This window comes from Lipotes vexillifer, unplaced genomic scaffold, assembly GCF_000442215.2.
Source record: "Lipotes vexillifer unplaced genomic scaffold, Lipotes_vexillifer_v1.1 scaffold258, whole genome shotgun sequence".
In the NCBI taxonomy this organism is placed as follows: Eukaryota; Metazoa; Chordata; class Mammalia; order Artiodactyla; family Lipotidae; genus Lipotes; species Lipotes vexillifer.
The window spans coordinates 581,576-603,178 of record NW_006793735.1 but is presented as its reverse complement, the minus strand read 5'-3'; the positions used below and the strand labels follow the sequence as shown (position 1 = coordinate 603,178).

At 37.3% G+C, this 21,603-nt stretch overlaps 1 protein-coding gene across 11 annotated transcripts in view; it reads right to left on the bottom strand.

The window, feature by feature from the left end:
- Nucleotides 1–21,603, bottom strand: part of PEX5L (peroxisomal biogenesis factor 5 like) — a 289,451-nt gene that overhangs the window by 225,247 nt on the left and 42,601 nt on the right. For 2 of the 11 annotated variants that reach the window (XM_007466675.1, XM_007466678.1), the window contains exon 1: nucleotides 528–620. The exons of 5 other annotated variants lie outside the window; for them this stretch is intronic. In XM_007466675.1, the coding sequence (XP_007466737.1) occupies nucleotides 528–620 (93 nt within the window). Of the gene's footprint in view, nucleotides 1–527; nucleotides 686–1,378; nucleotides 1,587–21,603 lie in introns of those variants that run through there. 4 more of the 11 variants (XM_007466686.1, XM_007466682.1, XM_007466685.1 and 1 more) reach the window with 4 other exon arrangements.

Here is a 21,603-nt window from a genome sequence, read left to right as displayed (position 1 = left end):
TATTTCTTATGTTTGTATCTACTGTGCCATACTAGGATCCTCATCTCATTGGGGGAAGAATTACAACCTTCAGCGAACATAACATAAATCTTCTTTATACCGTGGGAAACGATTCTTGTCTGTTTTTTCTCCTATAACATTTCAAAAGCAGATTTCCATATTTCTTCCCCAATAAACATACCTCCTATTTTTGTGGGTTGTTTTTCTGTAATAAAGATATTTTTCTGAATCTTCAAGTATTAGGATGCATAAATAAAATCTGAATTCTCATTCATATATTAATGAGTTTAACCACTTAGAACAGAACAGATGGCCACAGTATTTCTCTCTCTTATTATTCTTGTCCTCATTTGAGGTTCCATTTCAGGACTGATGGAAAACAAAAAGAACAAGGTTGGTTTTGATCAAGATGGCCTTCCTTCCTACCACTTTGCTTTAGTACACTGGTTGCCATAAGATATTGTCCAGAGACCCTCTAATGCAAAACATTAAGAAATGCCTTTCTGAATATTGATCTGTATACTTACCAAGTAGCTCATGTGCATGACCCGACTTCTGGACAAAAGGACATTAAGTAGAGATGGAATGTGGGTCTTTCCATCCATTTCACTGTCAGACATCCCAGAATTCTTTGCACCAGCGGCAGTGGCTTCATTGCCAGAACTTGCTGACCAGAGAACCACAGACCTTGCCCAGCAACAGTATTTATAGTGTACCACAATAATCGAAGTATCCCCGAATCACTGTCTTGACTTTGTAAACATTGTGAAATTTTGGGTTTGCACAAAAAATTATTGAAACTAAAAGTTCTTCTTTTCTAGCTTATATCCAAGTATATGTTCCCTGACTGCTGTTCTCGTTTAATGCTCAAAAAACCCCTCCATCTATTATTATACACATTTTTATATTTCATCTCACGCATATGGACTACTCAGCTTCTCTGTTATAAAAGCTTTCAATTCTCCCTTTTCAATGTCCTGCCCCAGACTTTCTTGTGATTAGCAAATCACTGCTAATAGATATAACAATGTCGGCATTCACAGAACCTAATTCAAGATCGCCATTTCTGCCAATACCAGATTCCACTTTTCCAATTTAATCCCAACCCCCTATCTGGTTTATTACTAAATTTTACCAGGAAGAGGCTAGGGAAGGAGATTATATCCCCAACTATTGTTAAGTAGAAGTTGGCATTTTCCAAGAGTCGGGGGGGCTCTGGGCTTGCTCTTAAGCCCCTACTTTCCAAACAGCAGACAACTGTACACAGAGTCAGAAGCCTTCCAGTTTTACTCTAGAGTTAAGCAATATTTTCTAGCTCACCCCATAACCCAGGGGGATTAAGCCTTTTCTAAGCCATAATGGTTATTCGCTCACTTACTGCTTATTTCTAGTGCGAGTATAATCCTCTTTCAAGCACTCAGCTTCCCACTTTGACTGCTTAGATCAGCCAGCCCAGGCCGGGGTCTTCAGCTCCCCTCCCTCCTCCCAGCCGGGAATCCCTGTCTTCTATCTCTGCACTTTGTCAAGCAGAAAAAGCAACTCCATAGTTTCTGCGTGGTCTTTCACATTAGCCAAAGGACTGAACTAGAAGGAGAAAGAAAGCTAACCTCCCCACTGTCCAAGCGTGAGGAGGCAGGGCTTCTGTGGGAGGAGAAGCCCGAGGGTAATCACTTCCTGTGCTCCGCCCACCTCCCCTGGCAGCCACTGGGGCTGAGGATTTCAACTGAGGCAGTAAGCTTAGGCCCCTGTCCACCTCAGCCTGAGCATGCTGCCTGTGGAGAGCCGATTTTGTGCACTGCTCCCCTATCTGCAGCTGAGGAGGGAGCGTCAGTGCACTGGAGCTAAAACAGTGCAGCTGAGGAGGGAGCATCAGTGCAGTGGAGCTAAAACAGTGCAGCTGAGGAGGGAGCATCAGTGCAATGAAGCTAAAACAGTGAGGACTTCGAGGTGGGAGAAGTGAGGAAAGGAAGGAAATAGTCATCATTTGCTGAGAATGCCTCCCTCCCTGTGAGAAGCTTTCAGCTCAGGATAAGTGACCAGTCTCTGAAACTCCAAACACAGTATCTCCCCTCTCCCTCACACATTATGAACCCTTTCTAAGTAACTGGTAGGAAAACTATCTAGTTATTTTTTAGTACTGCCAAATTTTTTAATACCACTGAATCAGAGCTGTTGTTTTCTTAGGAACACCAAGTCTAACTGGTAATCTTTCCTCTCTGTAAATGTTCCACCAGCTCTCCTTGACCCTATCTACCTCCACAAAAGTGAAACAGAAAGCTGGGTTTATTCACTTGAACTAAATAAACCATAAAACTTGGAAACTGTATAGGAAAACCATATATGGCCACAGATACAGAATGTATTATGTAAGGAAGTTTTGCAAGTAAGTAACAAAGCAATAATAAAATTTGATGGGATAGATACCTGACAGATGAAGTACCCAATGTTCATTTTAGAATAAGAGTTATGAGTTTATGAAAAAGTAAGAGTTTTAACTGAAAGCTACTAGTTGTATATGGGTTGAATTAAGAGGATTCATCATACTTACTAGGAATGGAATATATAAGGGAAGTTTTGAAAAGGAAAAGGAACACATGATTCAATTAATTGTACAAACTAGCCTCAATGACAATTTTTGCCTAACTATAGATGTCAAAATAAATATAAAGGTTTGCATATAAAATTACAAAAAATATTATTACTATTACTTATTTAATACTGCAATGTGATAAATAGTAGACCTGAATTTATTTAAGCAAATGTTAATGAAGAATAATAATATACACAAAAGAAGCAAAGACCTTCCTACTCCCTTTGTGGTTGTCAGTATTCAGTTCCTATCTTCCTATTTTTCCTACCTTCAATCCCTTCTTCACGACCACCTTCCTTCCCGCAGCCTGCAAAACTGCTGTTTTCCCTGTTCTAAAAGACGACTTCCTCACATCTGCTTTCCCCTAATGACATTCATTTAATCTCTCTTATCTCTTTACCATCAAGCTTGAAAGAGTGGTCCCTGCTCACTAGCCATAGTTCCTTCCTTTCTCTTCACTTCTAAACCAATCACAATCAGGTTGCAATTTACGATAGTTGCATTCTTGACGGTCACCAATGGACTCCTAATTATCAAATTCTCTAGCAGCCCTTTTCAGAACTAACTGTATGAATTAGTCCCAAATGCCACTTATGATTGACTACAGATGTCAAAATAAATGCAAATAGTACTTCTTTCAGTGGTCAGGTCTGTATCATGTATTTTCAGAAATGTCTTTGTTGTTATTTACACCGTTACAGCTGTTACATGGTGTTGCCACCAGGTGAATAGGATATCAGCGAGAGGGGGGAGCACAAAGGAGATACTGTGCTAAGAAGATACTTGCTGAGTTTGAGGTGTCTGTGGAAAGTTCATCCAAGTGGAAAGATCCAGTTGACCGCTTGGTTATATGGATCTATATTTTTAGAAGAGAGATAAGGCAAGACATATGGATTGATGGGGATAATTAAAATTGTAGGAGTGGTCGAACTCATTAAAAAAGAAAATGTAGAGTCAGAAGAGAAAAGGACTAAGGCTGGAGTCATGGAGAATCATTACATTTAAAGAATGGGCCAAAGAAAAGAACCCAGTGAAGGAGGCAGAATAGGAGTGGCCGTAGGTATAGGAGGAGAACCAGAAAGCAGTCCAAGGAAAACAAGTCGTAGATGGTGTCAAACGCCGATGAAAGGTTAAATAAGGGGAACTGTACACTTTCACTGTATATGCCATTTTGGCAGTCATCAAGGATGTTAGGAACAGAAGAATTAGTGAAGGTGGAAGCAAGGTTAGAGTAAATTAATGAATATATTGGTGGTAAGGGTGAGAGAGGACTTATTTTCCCTAAGAAAACTTGAATAAAAAGGGAAAGGGGAAAATCTGTTAAGGTGGTAGATCTCATCTTAAGTGTTCTTAGGCCACAGCTTAAAAAAAAAGAGCGAGAGAGGAAGAGGAGCAAGAATGCTAGTGAAAAGACAAAAAATACAGAGTGAGAATACTAGGAAAGTTATAGTTTTCCCCCATTTCCTTGTGTAAAGATATTATGTTCATAGTTCAAGGAGCAGTAATGAAAGTGAAAATGTAGATACCAGAGGGTGAAGGGGAGTAATTCGCGAAGCAGGAAAGTAAGGACAAAGTGCTTTTGGAGAAAAACTGCATGTTTCTCTTTTAGAATTTACAATTTTGTGGTATATATTTACATAAGAAAAATCTAGAAGGATATATACCAAATATTAAAAATCCTTTTCTCTGGGCGATGGAATTATGCATGATTTGTGTGTTCTCTTTATACTTGGCAGTTCTTTTTGGAATAAGAATGAATTTCTTTTATAATAATAATAAGAAAGAAAACAAAATATGATTGCTTGAGAGATCCATACAATTGCCATAGAAAAGACTCATTTTAAGTCTACTTTGCAGAAAAGCGACTGGTCAGGGCTTTACCCTTCCTTTAATATGTTTCTGGAGGGATAAATACTACTTTTTTTTTTCTTTAAATGTAAGTTTCATGGTACAGTTATTGCTTCTGTCCCTTGTGGCCAGTGTGGTAGGATGGTGAAGTGGATATTTTGTTTATTGTATTTAATATGTCCCTTTCCTCTTCACTCTCCCTTATAATATTAGCTTACAGTTTTTGATATCATTTTGGTCCCATGTCCCTTCTTTTTTTAAAAGATCCGCAGTATCAGCACATCTACCAACACCACTGCTGTGGGAGCCAAAGAAACAATGAAAGGAGAAAACGGAAAACGAGGGAGGAGTTTCTCCCCCAAAGACTTGGAATAAAAGCTTGAGAGTTTCTCCATTTAGGACAGAAGCCTGGACAGGCCTTTTAAATAGAAAGTAATCACCTTACCAATTAAAAGGACAATTTGCAGATCTTTTATTTTTCTTACAGATGGAGGAAATCAACCTTCTGAAGGAGAAATTCATTACAGAGAATTATTTGCAGAGGTGCTTATTACACTTGGCATTTTTCAAGAACTATTTTTTTCTTTTTTAAAGACATTCACAGTTGTGTTCTCCCCCCACCAATTGTGGTGTTATGGAAAAACAAAATAGCCACAGGGTGTAATTTTTTAGTTTCGGGCCAGGCTTGAGCAAACATAACATATGGTAATCAAACTCTGTCCTAAAGGTATATTGCTGGGTGAAAAAAGAAATGTAAGCACAACAAATATGTTGATGCATTTTAAACCATGTTTTAAGTCATATGCATATGACCAGATATTTAGTAATTTTTTGATTTTAAGGCTAAGTGTAATTGGCAAAATAGATATTCCAGTTACTTACTAGTTGAACAATAAAATGGCAGTGATGTACATTATAATTTTCACTATAGCCTTGCAGACCCTCCTTAATGCTGCCTTTCCTATCTTTAGAGTGGCTCTTGGTCTATAAGAAAATAACCTGAAGAGTTTTAAAGCTTCTTGGAATATTTTCTATTTTCCAGGTTTTTCAAAGATGAGAATTCTCCAACATAAATATCCATTAAGGTTGCTCAATCTTATGTCATTGTACGATGACATTTTCTCAAGAACACAAGTTCAGTATTAGGTATGCACCTTCTTACATATCTTTTCCAATATTTTATCATAAGAAATCAAACATACAGCAAAGTTAAAAGAATTTTACAGTGAGCATCTGTAAACTTACTACCTAGATTCTACCACTAACATTTTACTATACTTGCTTTTTGCATATCTGTCCATCTAGCTGCTGATTTTAAGGCTAAGTCTAATTGGGAAAGTATAGTACATATAGTATATACTATTTGTAAAGTATAGTACATATAGTACATACTATCACATTTTTACAGATTCTTTCCTCCAAGGTTTATTTAATTTAATTTAATTTTAAAATTCAAAAAGCAAAACCATTGGTTTAGTAAGCTTCCAAAATAAGAGCACTAAAAGTTTAGGATGTGTTACCCTACAGCAAATCATTACTTCCATTTGAAAAGCAAATCAGCGAACTGCATTTCTAGTGCTAGTGATAGGTCCTATCACTAAGATTAGGGAAGAGGATTTCTGATCAAAGGGCTGGGATTTTTATAGCTCTCAGTCAAAAACAAGTGATCAAGCAACTCAATTTTCTGAGACGAATACACTGAAAAGTGCCAGTTGATATTAATCATCGTCCTTAATTTCATATTCTTTGATCATCAGTGTTTTCTGAAAATAACTTCACTTTACTCTGGGCTATGCAGTAAGTATTTACCTCTGGTACATCCAACAAAAGTAGCAAGACTCAGGCAGGGCTAAGATGGCTAATGGTTACTCAGGGGAGTTACATATGCTCTAAGGAATAGTACAGTACTTGGGTGGTTTATTGAGATTAAGTAGGCAGAAAACAAAAATTAAACTTGAAATTTCAGTTATGTCAGATTCAGCAATGTTCCACATTACTTTGAGGACAATAAATACACTCTTCTTACCCTCCCTCACTTCCCAAACCAAACAAAACCACATTCAAAGAAAAAAACAAACAAAAAATGATGTCCTACTTAACAGGAAAATTCTGAGTCCAATTCTTTCATCTGAAAGGTTCTTGTCTCTACAAAAAGCATTTTCTCATCTCTTCTAGACTAGGCTCTTGAAGCTGTAAATGCAGTGGTATATCATGTAATGACTGATATATAAAAATTGTTTCCTGCCTGCTGAAGATGATTGAAAAATGATATATATTTCAATCTACTAGATTTCTTGGCATTATGTGGTATTGGTGCTATTTCCGCTATTTCCGCAGCAAGGTGAAACTAAAACCACTCCCATTTGGCAGTTTTACCTGTCATCACTCAAAGAGCAGTGCTGGAGTGCTTGCTGGTGTAAGACAGGTAAGGGGCCTGAGAGAACTGCCATTATTTTGGATCCTCAAATGGTAAATAAACACTACTATCACATAAAAAGTCTCCTTTCCCCCAAAAAGCTCATAAAAAGGCAAACTATGTATTCTATATTTTTGCAGCTTGAGAAAAATAAGAAATAATCTCTTTAAAACTCAAACTGTTACTTGATGCTCTGCTTCTGATCCTTATTGACATGATTTCTTGTTGTTATATGCGTTGGCCCTACCAGATGGGGGCTAGAAGCGTGTTACGCCAAAATCAAAAACAGTGCTTATCACTGGCCTCTCCAGTGGCTCCTTTTCCCTCTCACTGGTGCACTTGGTTGGTGCACCTGGCATCGCATACCTGCTAATGACTTCTTTATAACCATTGATCTGGACATGATGATTTCATGTCTTTGTGAGAGAAAACAGCAATCTTTTAATTTTAATAAAAAGGAAAGAAAAAACTTGCTGCCTCTATAAGCATTCTGTTTGCCAGGTATATTATGCCTCTATGATGCATAGATGACACTGACGACAGTGCTTGAGAAAAATTTGTCTATGAAATTTTGTTCCTGACAAGAGTCAACCCAAAGTTTCAGCCAGAAAATCTATGCAGAAAGTTAAAGTTGTTTACCATTAAGCTACATCTATGTGACTCATTGACTTGTAACCAGCTTTTTAAAAATTATGGCTAACATAACTTGAGGATATTTTTTTTCATATGAATCTACACACAGCCACAACAGCTTAGAATATATCTTTCCTCTTCCTGAGAGTGATATTCCCTAGAGGTATAGGCCAATACTCTTACCTCTGGGCTCTCCCTCATGGCCTTGATAACCTCAGGAATCCTAACTCAACACTACAGTTCTCATCATTTCTCCATCAGACTCCTGATGGCTTCTTTTGTTCATCCCTTTTCTGCAATGGCTTATAAATTCATTGATGACAACATTATAGATAAGACATGGAAATCCCTAGAAGGTAGGCAGGTCTGGGTTCCCATTCATCTTTGTCATGGATAAAGGCTTCTGGGCAATTACTTGTGCAGGGAGCTCTTCTAAGCCACAGGATGTACAGGCACAAGAAAGATCTGGGCCATGGACAGCTCATTTATCCACTGGACATGTGACAATCAGTTAAAAGATTAAAACAGCAGAGTCCAGGGGACATGTAGCCCTTCACACACAACTTTTTGACAAACGTCAACTAACACCTTGCTTGATATAGAAAGTATTACTGCTAATGAGGGGAAAAATAAAGTGGCATATAATGAAAGGCAAAGTTTACATAGTTTTATTTATATAAAGTATTGTCACCAACCACCTGGGATCAAGTATCCTCTGAATCCTTGGTTCAAGTAAAAGGGAGTCTGATAGCTAGAAAGTGTATATTTGAGTTACGAGGCAATTTTTTTTTTTAACTTGGGAAGATGCAAGGTAGAGTGTGTGACAATGTCAGACGTTCAAATACTTCATGAGTTTGTTTAGACAAAATCGTATTAATTTAGAACAAGGGCTGCTTCATGTTGATGCATGATCAACCTTTTAGCACTAGGCATGCTAGATTCAGTCAATACAGTTATGTGATAGTAATCACAAAAAGAGTAATAGGTAGTGGATCACTCCTGACGTTTTCAGAAAATATGACATCCAAAAATAAGCACAGATGCATACAAATACACATGGCATTTTTTGCACTTTGTTGATTTTTACAGGAAATTCCATATGACTTAATCAGCTGATAAGAAAGAAATGGTTTTCAAAAAATAAACAACTATAAAACCTCCCTTATTTGGTGATGAGATAAGGGATACAGGGAGCTTCTAAAATATGGTAATTTATTTTTCCTTGGCATAAGTATGGAGTATATTCATTTTATTCTCGTACTACTTTAAACATTTTATATATATATTGTATTTTACAATAAAAGTATATTACTAAACTTTTATTTTTAATACATTCTATAGATTCAAAATATCAATTTTTTTTTCCATAAAAGAGACTTGGGTGTCATGTCTAAGGTGATAATGGAATAGATTTTGCCATATTTTTGTCTACTTTACTGCTATATTTTGAGCTTCCTGAGGTCAGGGGCTGTGTTATTCACTCATCCCCTAAGTATTTTTGATCATCCACTATGAATGTGCTGAAATCTGGGGCTCTAGAGCCCACAAGGGAGGTGTGGTCCCCTGGTCTCAGAAAGCTCGATGCCTACGGGGGAAAGGAGATAATTAAGCAAGCAGTTATAAACTTGTGAGGAACCTATGACAGAGGAGTCTGGAGATGTGAAGGAGACCATGGGACTTCACTTTGTGTAAAGATCAGAGGATGCCTGGAAGAGACACTGGGATTTGAATGATGAGGACAAGCCATCCAGGTGGAAGAGAGGGCATACAGAGGGAAGACCAAAGTTAGGAGGTGGCAGGGTCTTCTAACATCAAAAAGGAGGACGGTGTGGCTGAAGCAGAGTTGGGTTTTGGGAGGGTGATCTCAGATGAGGCTGCAGAGGAAGGTGGGGTCTTGAAAATCACATCTTTATGTTAAAGGCAATGTGGAGCCATGCAGGGTTTTAAGCAGGAGAGTGACATTATCAAATCTGTGCTTTAGGAGGCCTACTCTGGCTTAAGTGTGGGAAATGGATTGGAGGAAAGAAGAGTGGAGCAAGGAGAGCAGCTGAGGGCCACTAAAGTGGTCAGTGTGTGTCAGCCATGGAGCCTTTTACAATTGGTGTGTTAGTTGAGAGCTGACCACACACTAATTCTGACATGCTTAATTCATCACTTTGTGTACCATAAGATTACTTTTTCAATACTGGCAACTATAAGTGATAAAAGCATCTGTATTTTCTGTAGTCAGGTATTAAATTAGCAGTGAGTGGGCCTACAAACAACACATTCTAGGCACTCACTTATTTTGGTAACATGTAAAATTATTTTAGGAAAAGTACGATGAAACAAAAAAACTTTTGAGAGATAGAGACAGAGATTGATAGCTAGAGATCAAGAAATAATATATTTTGACTAATACAGAAAAACATTTTGCATTTAATGGATATTTTTGCACTCTGTAGAGTTCTAAAGCAATATCTAAACTTTTCTTTTTGTTTCTTGCTATTTGACAAAAACAAAGGGAGTCTGTTTAAAAAAAATACAATGCAAAATTTTTCAGTACTGCAGAACAACTAAAAGGATTTATTGTGATTTTGGACATCAACAACAGGAATTCTTTATGCAAACCTAGGAAGTGAACTGCCCAGGGAGTATAAAATATTGAAAAGGAATGGATTTACTCATTGCTTCCATTGCATTTCACTTGTTTTTAACTTGTCAGAGGATAAAACTTTATAATGGGGGAAAGCTGGAGTAAGGTGAGGTAGAGTAAAGGTAGATTCAATCACAATATTTATCTTCTTTCTCAAAGTTTCTTTGGGGATTCTCGCAACTTAATGAGACACTCCTTTGTTATTTATATTTAAAAATAATTACGTTACATGCAAACTACTGAAGGATATTCAGCTACATGTAAGCAAACCTCAGAGCTACAGAACAGACTTCTTTCTATAAACCACAGCATCCCAGTGAATATAGATCTTCTTCCATCAGTTCTAACCTTTGCATTTTTCCTTTTTTTCCTCTTCAGGAATCAAACCCAAATCTTAGATGCTTGTATTATGGAGGTGGTCACAAAATTATAAAGAGACAGTGAGAAAGACACCTTGAACAATACAGAGCAGATAAATTTTAGTGATAAAGAGAATGAAGCTTATATCAACTTGAGAGCCCTGTAGGGTCTCTTTGAAGACTTTTCTTGCAATCTCCGATTAATACCTGAAGTGAATACTATATTGATAACACAGAACTGAGAGACAGAGGCTGGCTGCAGCTCAATTAATTTAAATACTCTTTGGAAGTAGATGTAGACTTTAATAAAGAGTCTTTTAAAAACTCTGCACTCTTGCAAAATCGTCCTGGGTAGGCGAGTGTGAGGGTTTTAGAGATGAAGTGAGGCTCAGTAAAAGGAACAGCTGAATTGCCATGGATATAGGACTGTGCCCCACATGGACAAAGCTTTTTAAGATTATAAAAACAGAAGCTTCTCCTTATAAGAAACACTAAAAAAAATTTTAAAGTGCAGAAGTGTGCTTATCACATTAATGATGCTCAGTAAACATTTAATGAAATCCTTTTGCTTTATAGCAAAAAGGAAAAGATTAACAACTCCCATTACTCCTAAACCCTCTTATTCTCTCTTGTTGATGTCATCCCCCAATATTTATATACAGACATACACATATATATGTGTATAAATATATATGCTCATATATATGTATATATACACAAATGTATTTTTATGACGTAAAAGTGGATGTATTGGGTTGGCCAAAGTGACTTCAGTTTTTAAGTAAAAATAAAAGACACATTTTTCATTTTCACCAAGAACTTTATTGAACAATGTATTCACCGTTTTGTTCCACTACATTCTACCATTTTCCAGGCAACTTCATAATTCCATCTTTCCAAAACTTTTTATCTTTTTGAGCAAAGGACTGTTCCAGGTGCTTTTTACAGTCTTCCAGGGAATTGAAATTTTTTCCAGTAAGAGAATTTTTTAAAGACCGAAATAAATGGAAATCTGAAGGTTCAGTGTCTGGTGAATACGGTAGATGAATCAGAACTTCCCAGCCAAGCTGTAACAGTTTTTGCCTGGTAATCAAAAAACATGCAGTCTTGCGTTATACTGATGGACGATTATGTGTTTTCTGTTGACAAATTCCGTACGCTTTTCATCAAGTGCTGCTTTCAGTTGGTCTAATTGGGAGCAATACTTGTTGGAATTAATTGTTTCATTTTCCGGAAGGAACTCCTAATAGAGGACTCCCTTCCAATCCCACCATATACACAACATCACCTTCTTTGGTTGAAGACCGGCCTTTGGTGTGGCTGGTGGTGGTTCATTTCACTTGCCCCACGATCTGTTCTGTTCCACATTATTGTACAGTATCCACTTTTCATCGCCCGTCACAATTTGTTTTAAAAATGGACTGTTTTTCTTTACGTTTAAGTAGAGAATCGCATGTGAAAATATGGTCAAGAAGGTTTTTTTTCGCTTACCTTAAATGGAACCCTAACATCAAAGTGATGAACAGAACCAAGCTGGTGCAAATGATTTTCAGTGCTTGATTTGGATATTTTGAGTGTGTCGCTTATCTCCCACATGGTATAACATTTCCCAATATTTTAATTATGATTGCTATCAACTTCAACTGGTCTACCCAACTGTGCAGCGTCATCTAGCAAGAAATCTCCAGCACAAAACTTCACAAACCACTTTTGACACGTTTGATCAGTCACAGCACCTTCTCCATATACTGCACAAATCTTTTTTTGTTTCAGTTGTGTTTTTACCTTTCTTGAAATAATAAAGCATAATATGCCCAAAATGTTGGGTTTTTTCTTCCATCTTCAATATTAAAATGGCTACACAAAAATTCACCAATTTTGAGAAGTGTTTTTTTAAATGCACGCTGATATGACAGCTGTCACATACAATCTAACAAAATTGTTTCTAATGAAGTTAAGGACAACTAAGTGCTACTAGAGCCATCTTATGGAGAAAACTGAATGAACCTTTTGGCTAGCCCAATAGTATAAATACTAAACTATGCTTTTTACTCAACAATATATTGTGAATATCTTCATGTTAACACACATTCATATCTATCTTACACATCCAAATCCACCTTACATTAAGAGTTTTTGCTAAGAAAGTTTAAGAAATCCAGAAGATCATCAGGATGAAGCATGCCTTTAACACTGAAGAAGCAATGCTATGAAGTTTCATTAGGTCCCATTTGTTTATTTTTGTTTTTATTTCCATTTCTCTAGGAGGTGGGTCAAAAAGGATCTTGCTGTGATTTATGTCATAGAGTGTTCTGCCTATGTTTTCTCTATGAGTTTGATAGCTTCTGAGCCTTACATTTAGGTCTTTAATCCATTTTGAGCTTATTTTTGTGTATGGTGTTAGGGAGTGATCTAATCTCATACTTTTACATGTACCTGTCCAGTTTTCCCAGCACCACTTATTGAAGGGGCTGTCCTTTCTCCACTGTACATTCCTGCCTCCTTTATCAAAGATAAGGTGACCATATGTGCATGGGTTTATCTCTGGGCTTTCTATCCTGTTCCATTGATCTATCTTTCTGTTTTTGTGCCAGTACCATACTGTCTTGATTACTGTAGCTTTGTAGTATAGTCTGAAGTCAGGGAGCCTGATTCCTCCAGCTCCATTTTTTGTTCTCAAGATTGCTTTGGCTATTCGGGGTCTTTTGTGTTTCCATACAAATTGTGAAATTTTTTGTTCTAGTTCTGTGAAAAATGCCAGTGGTAGTTTGATAGGGATTGCATTGAATCTATAGATTGCTTTGGGTAGTAGAGTCATTTTCACAATGTTGATTCTTCCAATCCAAGAACATGGTATATCTCTCCATCTATTTGTATCATCTTTAATTTCTTTCATCAGTGTCTTATAATTTTCTGCATACAGGTCTTTTGTCTCCTTAGGTAGGTTTATTCCTAGATATTTTATTCTTCTTGTTGCAATGGTAAATGGGAGTGTTTTCTTGATTTCACTTTCAGATTTTTCATCATTAGTGTATAGGAATGCCAGAGATTTCTGTGCATTAATTTTATATGCTGCTACTTTACCAAATTCATTGATTAGCTCTAGTAGTTTTCCGGTACCATCTTTAGGATTCTCTATGTATAGTATCATGTCATCTGCAAACGGTGACAGCTTTATTTCTACTTTTCCGATTTGGATTCCTTTTATTTCCTTTTCTTCTCTGATTGCTGTGGCTAAAACTTCCAAAACTATGTTGAATAAGAGTGGTGAGAGTGGGCAACCTTGTCTTGTTCCTGACCTTAGTGGAAATGCTTTCAGTTTTTCGCCATTGAGGATGATGTTGGCTGTGGGCTTGTCATATACGGCCTTTATTATATTGAGGAAAGTTCCCTCTACACCTACTTTCTGCAGGGTTTTTATCATAAATGGGTGTTGAATTTTGTCAAAAGCTTTCTCTGCATCTATTGAGATGATCATATGGTTTTTCTCCTTCAATTTGTTAATATGGTTAATCACATTGATAGATTTGCGTATATTGAAGAATCCTTGCATTCCTGGAATAAACCCCACTTGATCATGGTGTATGATCCTTTTAATGTGCTGTTGGATTCTGTTTGCTAGTATTTTGTTGAGGATTTTTGCATCTATGTTCATCAGTGATATTGGCCTGTAGTTTTCTTTCTTTGTGACATCCTTGTCTGGTTTTGGTATCAAGGTGATGGTGGCCTCGTAGAATGAGTTTGGGAGTGTTCCTCCCTCTGCTATATTTTGGAAGAGTTTGAGAAGAATAGGTGTTAGCTCAGATTGCTTTGGGTAGTAGAGTCATTTTCACAATGTTGATTCTTCCAATCCAAGAACATGGTATATCTCTCCATCTATTTGTATCATCTTTAATTTCTTTCATCAGTGTCTTATAATTTTCTGCATACAGGTCTTTTGTCTCCTTAGGTAGGTTTATTCCTAGATATTTTATTCTTTTTGTTGCAGTGGTAAATGGGAGTGTGGGAAGCAGCCGCATGGCACAGGGAGATCAGCTCGGTGCTTTGTGACCACCTAGAGGGGTGGGAGGGAGGGAGATGCAAGAGGGAAAAGATATGGGAACATATGTAATGTATAACTGATTCACTTTGTTATAAAGCAGAAACTCACACACCATTGTAAAGCAATTATACCCCAATAAAGATGTAAAAAAAAAAAAAAAAGAATATGTGACCAAAAACATATGTAAGAATTACAGGTTAAAATGAGACAGAATTTTTAAGCTAGTCTCGCAAACATCTGAAGAGGTTAATACCCAGGGGTTAGCAGTGTATAGGGAAACCAACAACAACAAAAAAAGAAGCAATGCTAGTTCATGAGTGTTGTCCACAGAACCCTGGTGGTTTCTGAGATTCTTTCAGGTGAACTGTGAAGTTAAAACTATTTTTCATAATAGTACTAAAATGTTATTTACCATTTTTGCTATGTTGACATTTGCATTAATGGTGCAAAGGCAACAGTGGGTAAAACTGTTAGCACCTTAGTAAGAATCAAGGTGGTAGCACCAAACTGTACTTGTTGGGAACTGAACTGGCCACTTTAAAATAAATGAAATAGCATTTTTACTTGAAAAAATGACTGGCAGACAAACTACGGTTACTTAGGTCTGGAAATCTTACATTTTTTCCCCCCAAATAAATGAAGAGAGTCTGCAAGGAGAACAACTAATTTTTGTTGCCAAAATTCAAGCTTTCGATGAAAGTTAGAATTTTGGAAACTTGTATCTGCCACTGTGAACTTGATAACTTCCAGATAGTTAAAGATGTTCCTGATGCGCTCAGGGACATTAATGAAGTATTTCTGATATTATATAATGAAGTATGGCAACATTTGGAAGATATGAATAACTCAGTAAACTAACATTTTCCAAGTGACAGATACATGGCATGTTATCAAAACAGTGCATGAATTAAAGATCCATTCAAAGTGTAAGGAAAAACAATGGACTTTAATATAAAAAGTACACAAAGTTTATTGATATAACTGAAAATGCCACACTGCTACTAAACTTTAAGAAATAACATGTCAAGTTTTGATGTAGCATCAGAGACTTCATAATTATTTGAAATGGCTATTAAAATACTCCTTCCTTTCCCAACTGTATAGTTGTATGAAGACAAATTTTTCTTTTTATATTTCAACCCCCCAAATTGCAACAGATTAATTGCAGAAGCAGATAGGAGAATTCAGTTTTCCTCTATTAAGCCCTTATATTAATGAAATTTGCAAAAATGTAAAACAATGCCATGCCTCTCACCAAAATTTCTAGTTTTTTAAAATAGAGTTAAAAAAATGTTATGGGTGTTAGCAATGAGTGTTTTATTGCTCTTTTTCAATGATTTCATAAGTATATAGTTAAAATTTTTCATAGTCTTCTTTTTTAATACAGTAAATGCCAATAGATATAATCCATATAAACAAAAGGTCTTTGGGGTCTCTAATATTTTTTAAGAGTACAGAGGGGGCATTGAGACAAAAGTTTGAAAACCACTGATATAATAGAAAGAATGTAAACTTGTTCTGAGGTGGTAGAACAAGTGCCCTTGGAAAATTAGTTTTTATTTTCCTTCTCTTTAATAATGATAAACAAAGTCAATTTATCCCTTTTAGAATCTGGTGGAAAATTCCATAATAGACCACGTCAAAAATTAAATTAGTCTTACGATAAATTGCATTGTGTGTTACTTAGTATACATCTGAATTATATTTAATGATTATAGCCTTAGAGTTTACAAATACTTATTACACAGGTTATATCCTTTACTTTTTCTAGGCAATTCCATGAAGGTAGGTATTATATTCCTTATTTATATTAATAGATGTGGAAATGGATTCTAAGAAGAAAAAGTGCTTTGTCCATCTGGAAAGTGCTAGAACAGAATCAAATTTAGGTCTGCTAACCATATGTTCTGTGCTCTTTTTTCATCTTTGGATGGGAAAAAGTCTTTTTGGTTATCATCAGCATAGGCTATGCACTTCAGCTCTTGTACAGTAGGAACAAGGGCTGGGTATGGCCATACCTTTTGGATTTGAGCAAGGATCCTGACTTCTCCCAGCCCATTTCCACTGCCTATATATAAGGATTGTAGGAAATAATATATGCCGAGTTATGTGGAATACTGTTTAGTATACATTAGGTCCTGTTATTATTATTTTTCCTACCTAGCATAACAGTGTAACCCTACACAAAGCCAGAGTAGCTTGGGTTTCACCCATATCTTAGGTCAAATATGAAAGGGCTCAGTCAATAAGACAGAAATAGATGAACAACATATAAAAAAGCTTCAGAACAATTGTAGTCCTGAACAGCAAAAAGAGAAATGCAGACTTTTCCAGGCTGGAAGCCAGAGGTCATTCTATATATGCTGTTGACCTACACTTCAACTCTGCATTCAAATTTAGAGGTGACCAGATAGGTCAATACATGTCCAAGCTGTATGGCTTTGAGCAAGTTACTTAACTCCTCTATGCCTAAGCTTTCTCATCTGAGAATAATAACAGAACCTATCTCCTTGAGTTGCTGTGGGAAAAAATTTAACTAATACATGTAAAGTGCTTAGAATAGTGCTTGACACATATAATACTCAAATAAATAAAAGCTATTATTAGCTGATATCTTTCCTTCCTTCCGTCTCGTCCTTCCTTCTTCCCTCTCTTCCTTCCTTTTCCTCCTCTCTCCCACCTCTTTTCCCTCCCTTCCTTCCTCCCTTCCTTCCTCCCTCCTTCCCTCCCTCCGCCCCTTCTTTCCTTCCTTCCTGGTTAACAGTGTGTAGCCACTAAGCAGTCTTTCTAGCAAGACGGTTCACCAAAGGTGGTTCAGAACCTCAGTCTTGAAGTTAACATATTTTTTTGGACTGGGATTTAAAAATAGAACCTGGCGAGAAGCAATTCTTGCTGTGTCAACTTTTAGAAGGCTGTACTGAGAAAATCCAGCAGAGCTTTATTTTAAGAAGACCCTGAATGGCTTAGCTGCAGTTCATGGATACATCAGAACATCTCCTTGACGGTTCGCTTTCCTGTGAACCTAAAACAAAACAACAGGAAGAGTTCTGGCCTGACAAAACCTTTCCCTTGCAAAAAGCCAACTAAACTGAACTCAGATGCTGCTGTCAAGTAAGTGGAGCAGAACCCCAGCAGTGAGCCTTCGCTGCTGACCCTTTTGAAGTTCACCTCTTTGTTAAATCTACTTTTAACACAAACTGGATTTTTTACAGTGTGTTTCAGGGATGATGCAAAATACTAAGGATACAGGAAAAAAATGACTACAGGTGGTGGATTTGGAAAGTAGGTAGAGAAGGACTTTGGTTTTTGTTAACATCTGGTCCTAGCCCTATTACTTTTTTTCTTTTTTTTTTAAGAAGATGTTGAGGGTAGGAGTTTATTAACTTATTTATTTTTGCTGTGTTGGGTCTTCGTTTCTGTGCGAGGGCTTTCTCTAGTTGTGGAAAGCGGGGGCCAATCTTCATCGCGGTGCGCGGGCCTCTCATTATCGCGGCCTCTCTTGTTGTGGAGCACAGGCTCCAGACGCGCAGGCTCAGTAGTTGTGGCTCACGGGCCTAGTAGCTCTGCGGCATGTGGGATCCTCCCAGACCAGGGCTCGAACCCGTGTCCCCTGCATTAACAGGCAGATTCTCAACCACTGCGCCACCAGGGAAGCCCCCTAGCCTTGCTTTTATCCTTTATTTTTAGTGGGCTGGTTATCTCAACTCTTTTGAGCTCAGCTTTTCCACTTTCAGAGTAAGGGTTTATACTAGATGATCTTTAATATTGTTGATTCTATGATTTCTTTTGAAACTACTGGGAAGCCAGTTAATTAGTAATTTTATAGCGATTAAGAAGAGGACCATTGCTAATTAAAGAAAGAAGCTAAGCCTAATAAAATATTGATATAACATTAATTCAAATACTGAGGAGGATTTAGGGTCTTCCACAAGCTGCTATGTACACTTCCTTCATATCTGTCAAACTCAGTATTTCTTAATATAAGAAAAGACTGCATGCAACAAACTTAAGTCTCCATTCTGATGCAACAAACAGAAGTAGTTGAAATTGGATGTGAAAATATATTTCTCAAGAAAGAATATGTCAGTGCTTATCAACTTTAAGTGTATGTGTAAATACCTGTTCAGGAAAACTAGTCAGGCAACAAGGTATAGAATTCGTTGAAGGGAGTGAAAAGTGGAGACACAAAAGTAGTTAGAGCCTAATCACAAGTAATAAACTTGAAAGAAGAGATCAGCAAAAGGAATGGAATTGCCAGGGTTTGGCAAGTTGGTGTTTATATAGAAATAAACTTAGATGTATATTCTTTGTGCTATTTTGGAAGATTCTTTACTGAAAAATCAGTAAAATGCCATTTTAAGATAAACCTTTAAAAGACAACTTTACATATTATGCTCCAAAGAATAGAGGATGGACTTGGAGTGGTTTTTTTGGCACTGATCTTGGAACTGACTGAATTCACTGGCATTTTTTGCACAGGCCTCCAAGGAAACCAGTGGTAGGGATAAGTCTGAGGCCATGGGATAGAACTAAGTCGCCTGGCTCTATCGACTATAGGCAGCCAGGGACCATGGCCTGCACTTGCCTTGTTTGTCCAACCAGAACCAACTGCAGCTTCTGATACCAAGCAAGCATTCAGTAAATATTAAAAGTTAATTGATTGATAAGGATCGGCATCCCCCATCCCATCTTAAATGACCATTGTACCCATGAAACCAACTGAATTAATCCAAACCAACCCACCCTTCCAGTTCTCTGTTATCATTTCCACAATTTTACTGAGTAATTTCAACTTGTAAAAAAGCATTCAAATTTGTTAAATCAAGTAGAACAATTGTACTAATTCATATGTTAATATTAAAGATGAAACAATTGAATCACACAGAAAGGTTAAGTTACTTGTTCAAAGTCAAAATGAATAAAAAGTAGATAATGTTTTTCCTTAAGAACATAACCCATAACATTTTCCTTTGGGTTCCTAAATTTGACTGAGACGCACACCCCTTCCTACCTTCATCTCCCAATTCTTTCCTACTATTTATCGGGTTCCTGATATGCCCCAGTCACTGCCCAACACTCAGGAGACACAGAAATGAATTAGGCCAATACCTTGTCTTCCAGAATCTGATTAGATAAAATGATTTCCCAAAATTTCCCACTTCATTTTATTGTCACGAGATTTTCAATAGTCATTACAGAATTGCTTCTGGTGGTAAAGATCTTTGAAAATGCAACCAAATCAGTTTAAAAACTATAATTAAGCACATATGTTGTGCTTGGCATTATAGTAATGTAAAATTTAAATAAAATTAAATTTCTGTAATATTCAGACCTGTATACTACATGCAACATAAAATATTACAAACATTTTACATTTGAATAGCACATTAGTGTTTACAAACTTCTTTCATTCATCTGTTTAATACTTATTGAACACATAGTTATTTTGTTCTCATGATAACACTATGAGGTAATGATAACACTTACTGAGTATTTATGATGGGCCAGGCATATTCTAAGCATTTTACATGTATTTATTCATCTAGTTCTCACTATAACTGTATGAGAACTTTATCACTTTCATATACAGATGAGGAAACTGAGGAAAAGAGAGGTTAAGTATTGAGAGCTTTCCCAAGGAAGAGCCAGGGTTTGTTCTATACAAATGTCCAGGTTCCACTCTTAGAGATTTTGATACAATTGGTCTGGGGTGGGCTTGGGCATCAGCATTATTTTTAAAAAGTAATCACTTAAAAACACCCCTCAGGTGATTCCAATGTGCAGCTAAAGGTTGAAAATGACATGAGTGAAGTCAGTGTCCCCATGTAAACAGTGGTTCACAATCAGAACAATTGTATTTCTGACTAATGTAAGAAATGATTAAATTTCGGGCAATCTGTATCAGTCTAGAGACCCCATGAAATCCAAGAGTCTATTCTAAATATTAGGGAATTGGTTGAATTACAGAAGGCAGATTTATTTATTTATTTAAAAAAATTTATTTATGTTTATTTTTGGCTGTATTGGGTCTTCGTTGCTGTGCCCGTACTTTCTCTAGTTGGGTCGAGTGGGGGCTACTCTTCGTTGTGGTGCATGGGCTTCATGGGCTTCTCACTGCAGTGGCTTCTCTTGTTGCAGAGCACAGGTTCTAGGCGTGTGGGTTTCAGTAGTTGTGGCATGCGGGTTCAGTAGTTGTGGCTTGCAGGCTCTAGAGCGCAGCCTCAGTAGTTGTGGTGCATGGGCTTAGTTGCTTTGCGGCATGTGGGATCTTCCCCGACTAGGGCTCGAACCCGTGTCCCCTGCATTGGTAGGCGGATTCTTAACCACTGTGCCACCAGGGAAGACCCTAGAGGGCAGATTTATTAATGTCTACAGCAGGGAGGTGAAGCACTGGGAAAAAAGAGCATGTGGCTCCTGTTAGCACAGGTCTTTAGACTTAGCTGCTCCCTGTATTACAGCTGTCCAATAAAGTACAAACTGATATACTGAAATCCTTTTTGACACCAATTTCTAAATCTGGGGCTGAGCAGTTGGAGGGTTCTCCTATGTGTTGCATCATAGGATATGGTCAAGTGTAACCATCATTGCAGGCCTGGGTCGGGTATGTGAGAAGATCAGAATGTTGCAGCAAAGACACAAGGTCAAGGTGACTGTATCCACTACAGACACATGCTATTGTATAATAGGTGGGTCCTCATAGCAGCTGGCAATTTCTCACCAGCATTGCTACAAAGACTAAGCCCTTTGCCTGGGGCCTAACCAGAGCTGCTTTCTGAGATGTTTAAGACCCCAATATCTTTTCTTTCCATCCGTTCATCTCTGGGTCTTCATCTTGTGGTTCTTCCTTCTTGCCTATTTTTAGGAGAAAACATTGCCTGACAGGATGAAGCTCTTCACCTCTGGTCCAGATGTCATTTCCCTCACACGGATTTTGCTACTTTGCTTCAGCAATTATTCTCTCACCTGCATCTTCCATCTCTCACTCTCCCTCAGTTCTTTCCATCTGTGTATAAATGGGCACAGCTCTTCTGCGGCCTAAAGCATTTCTAAGATCATACTATCCTCCCTCTTTCTCTCTCT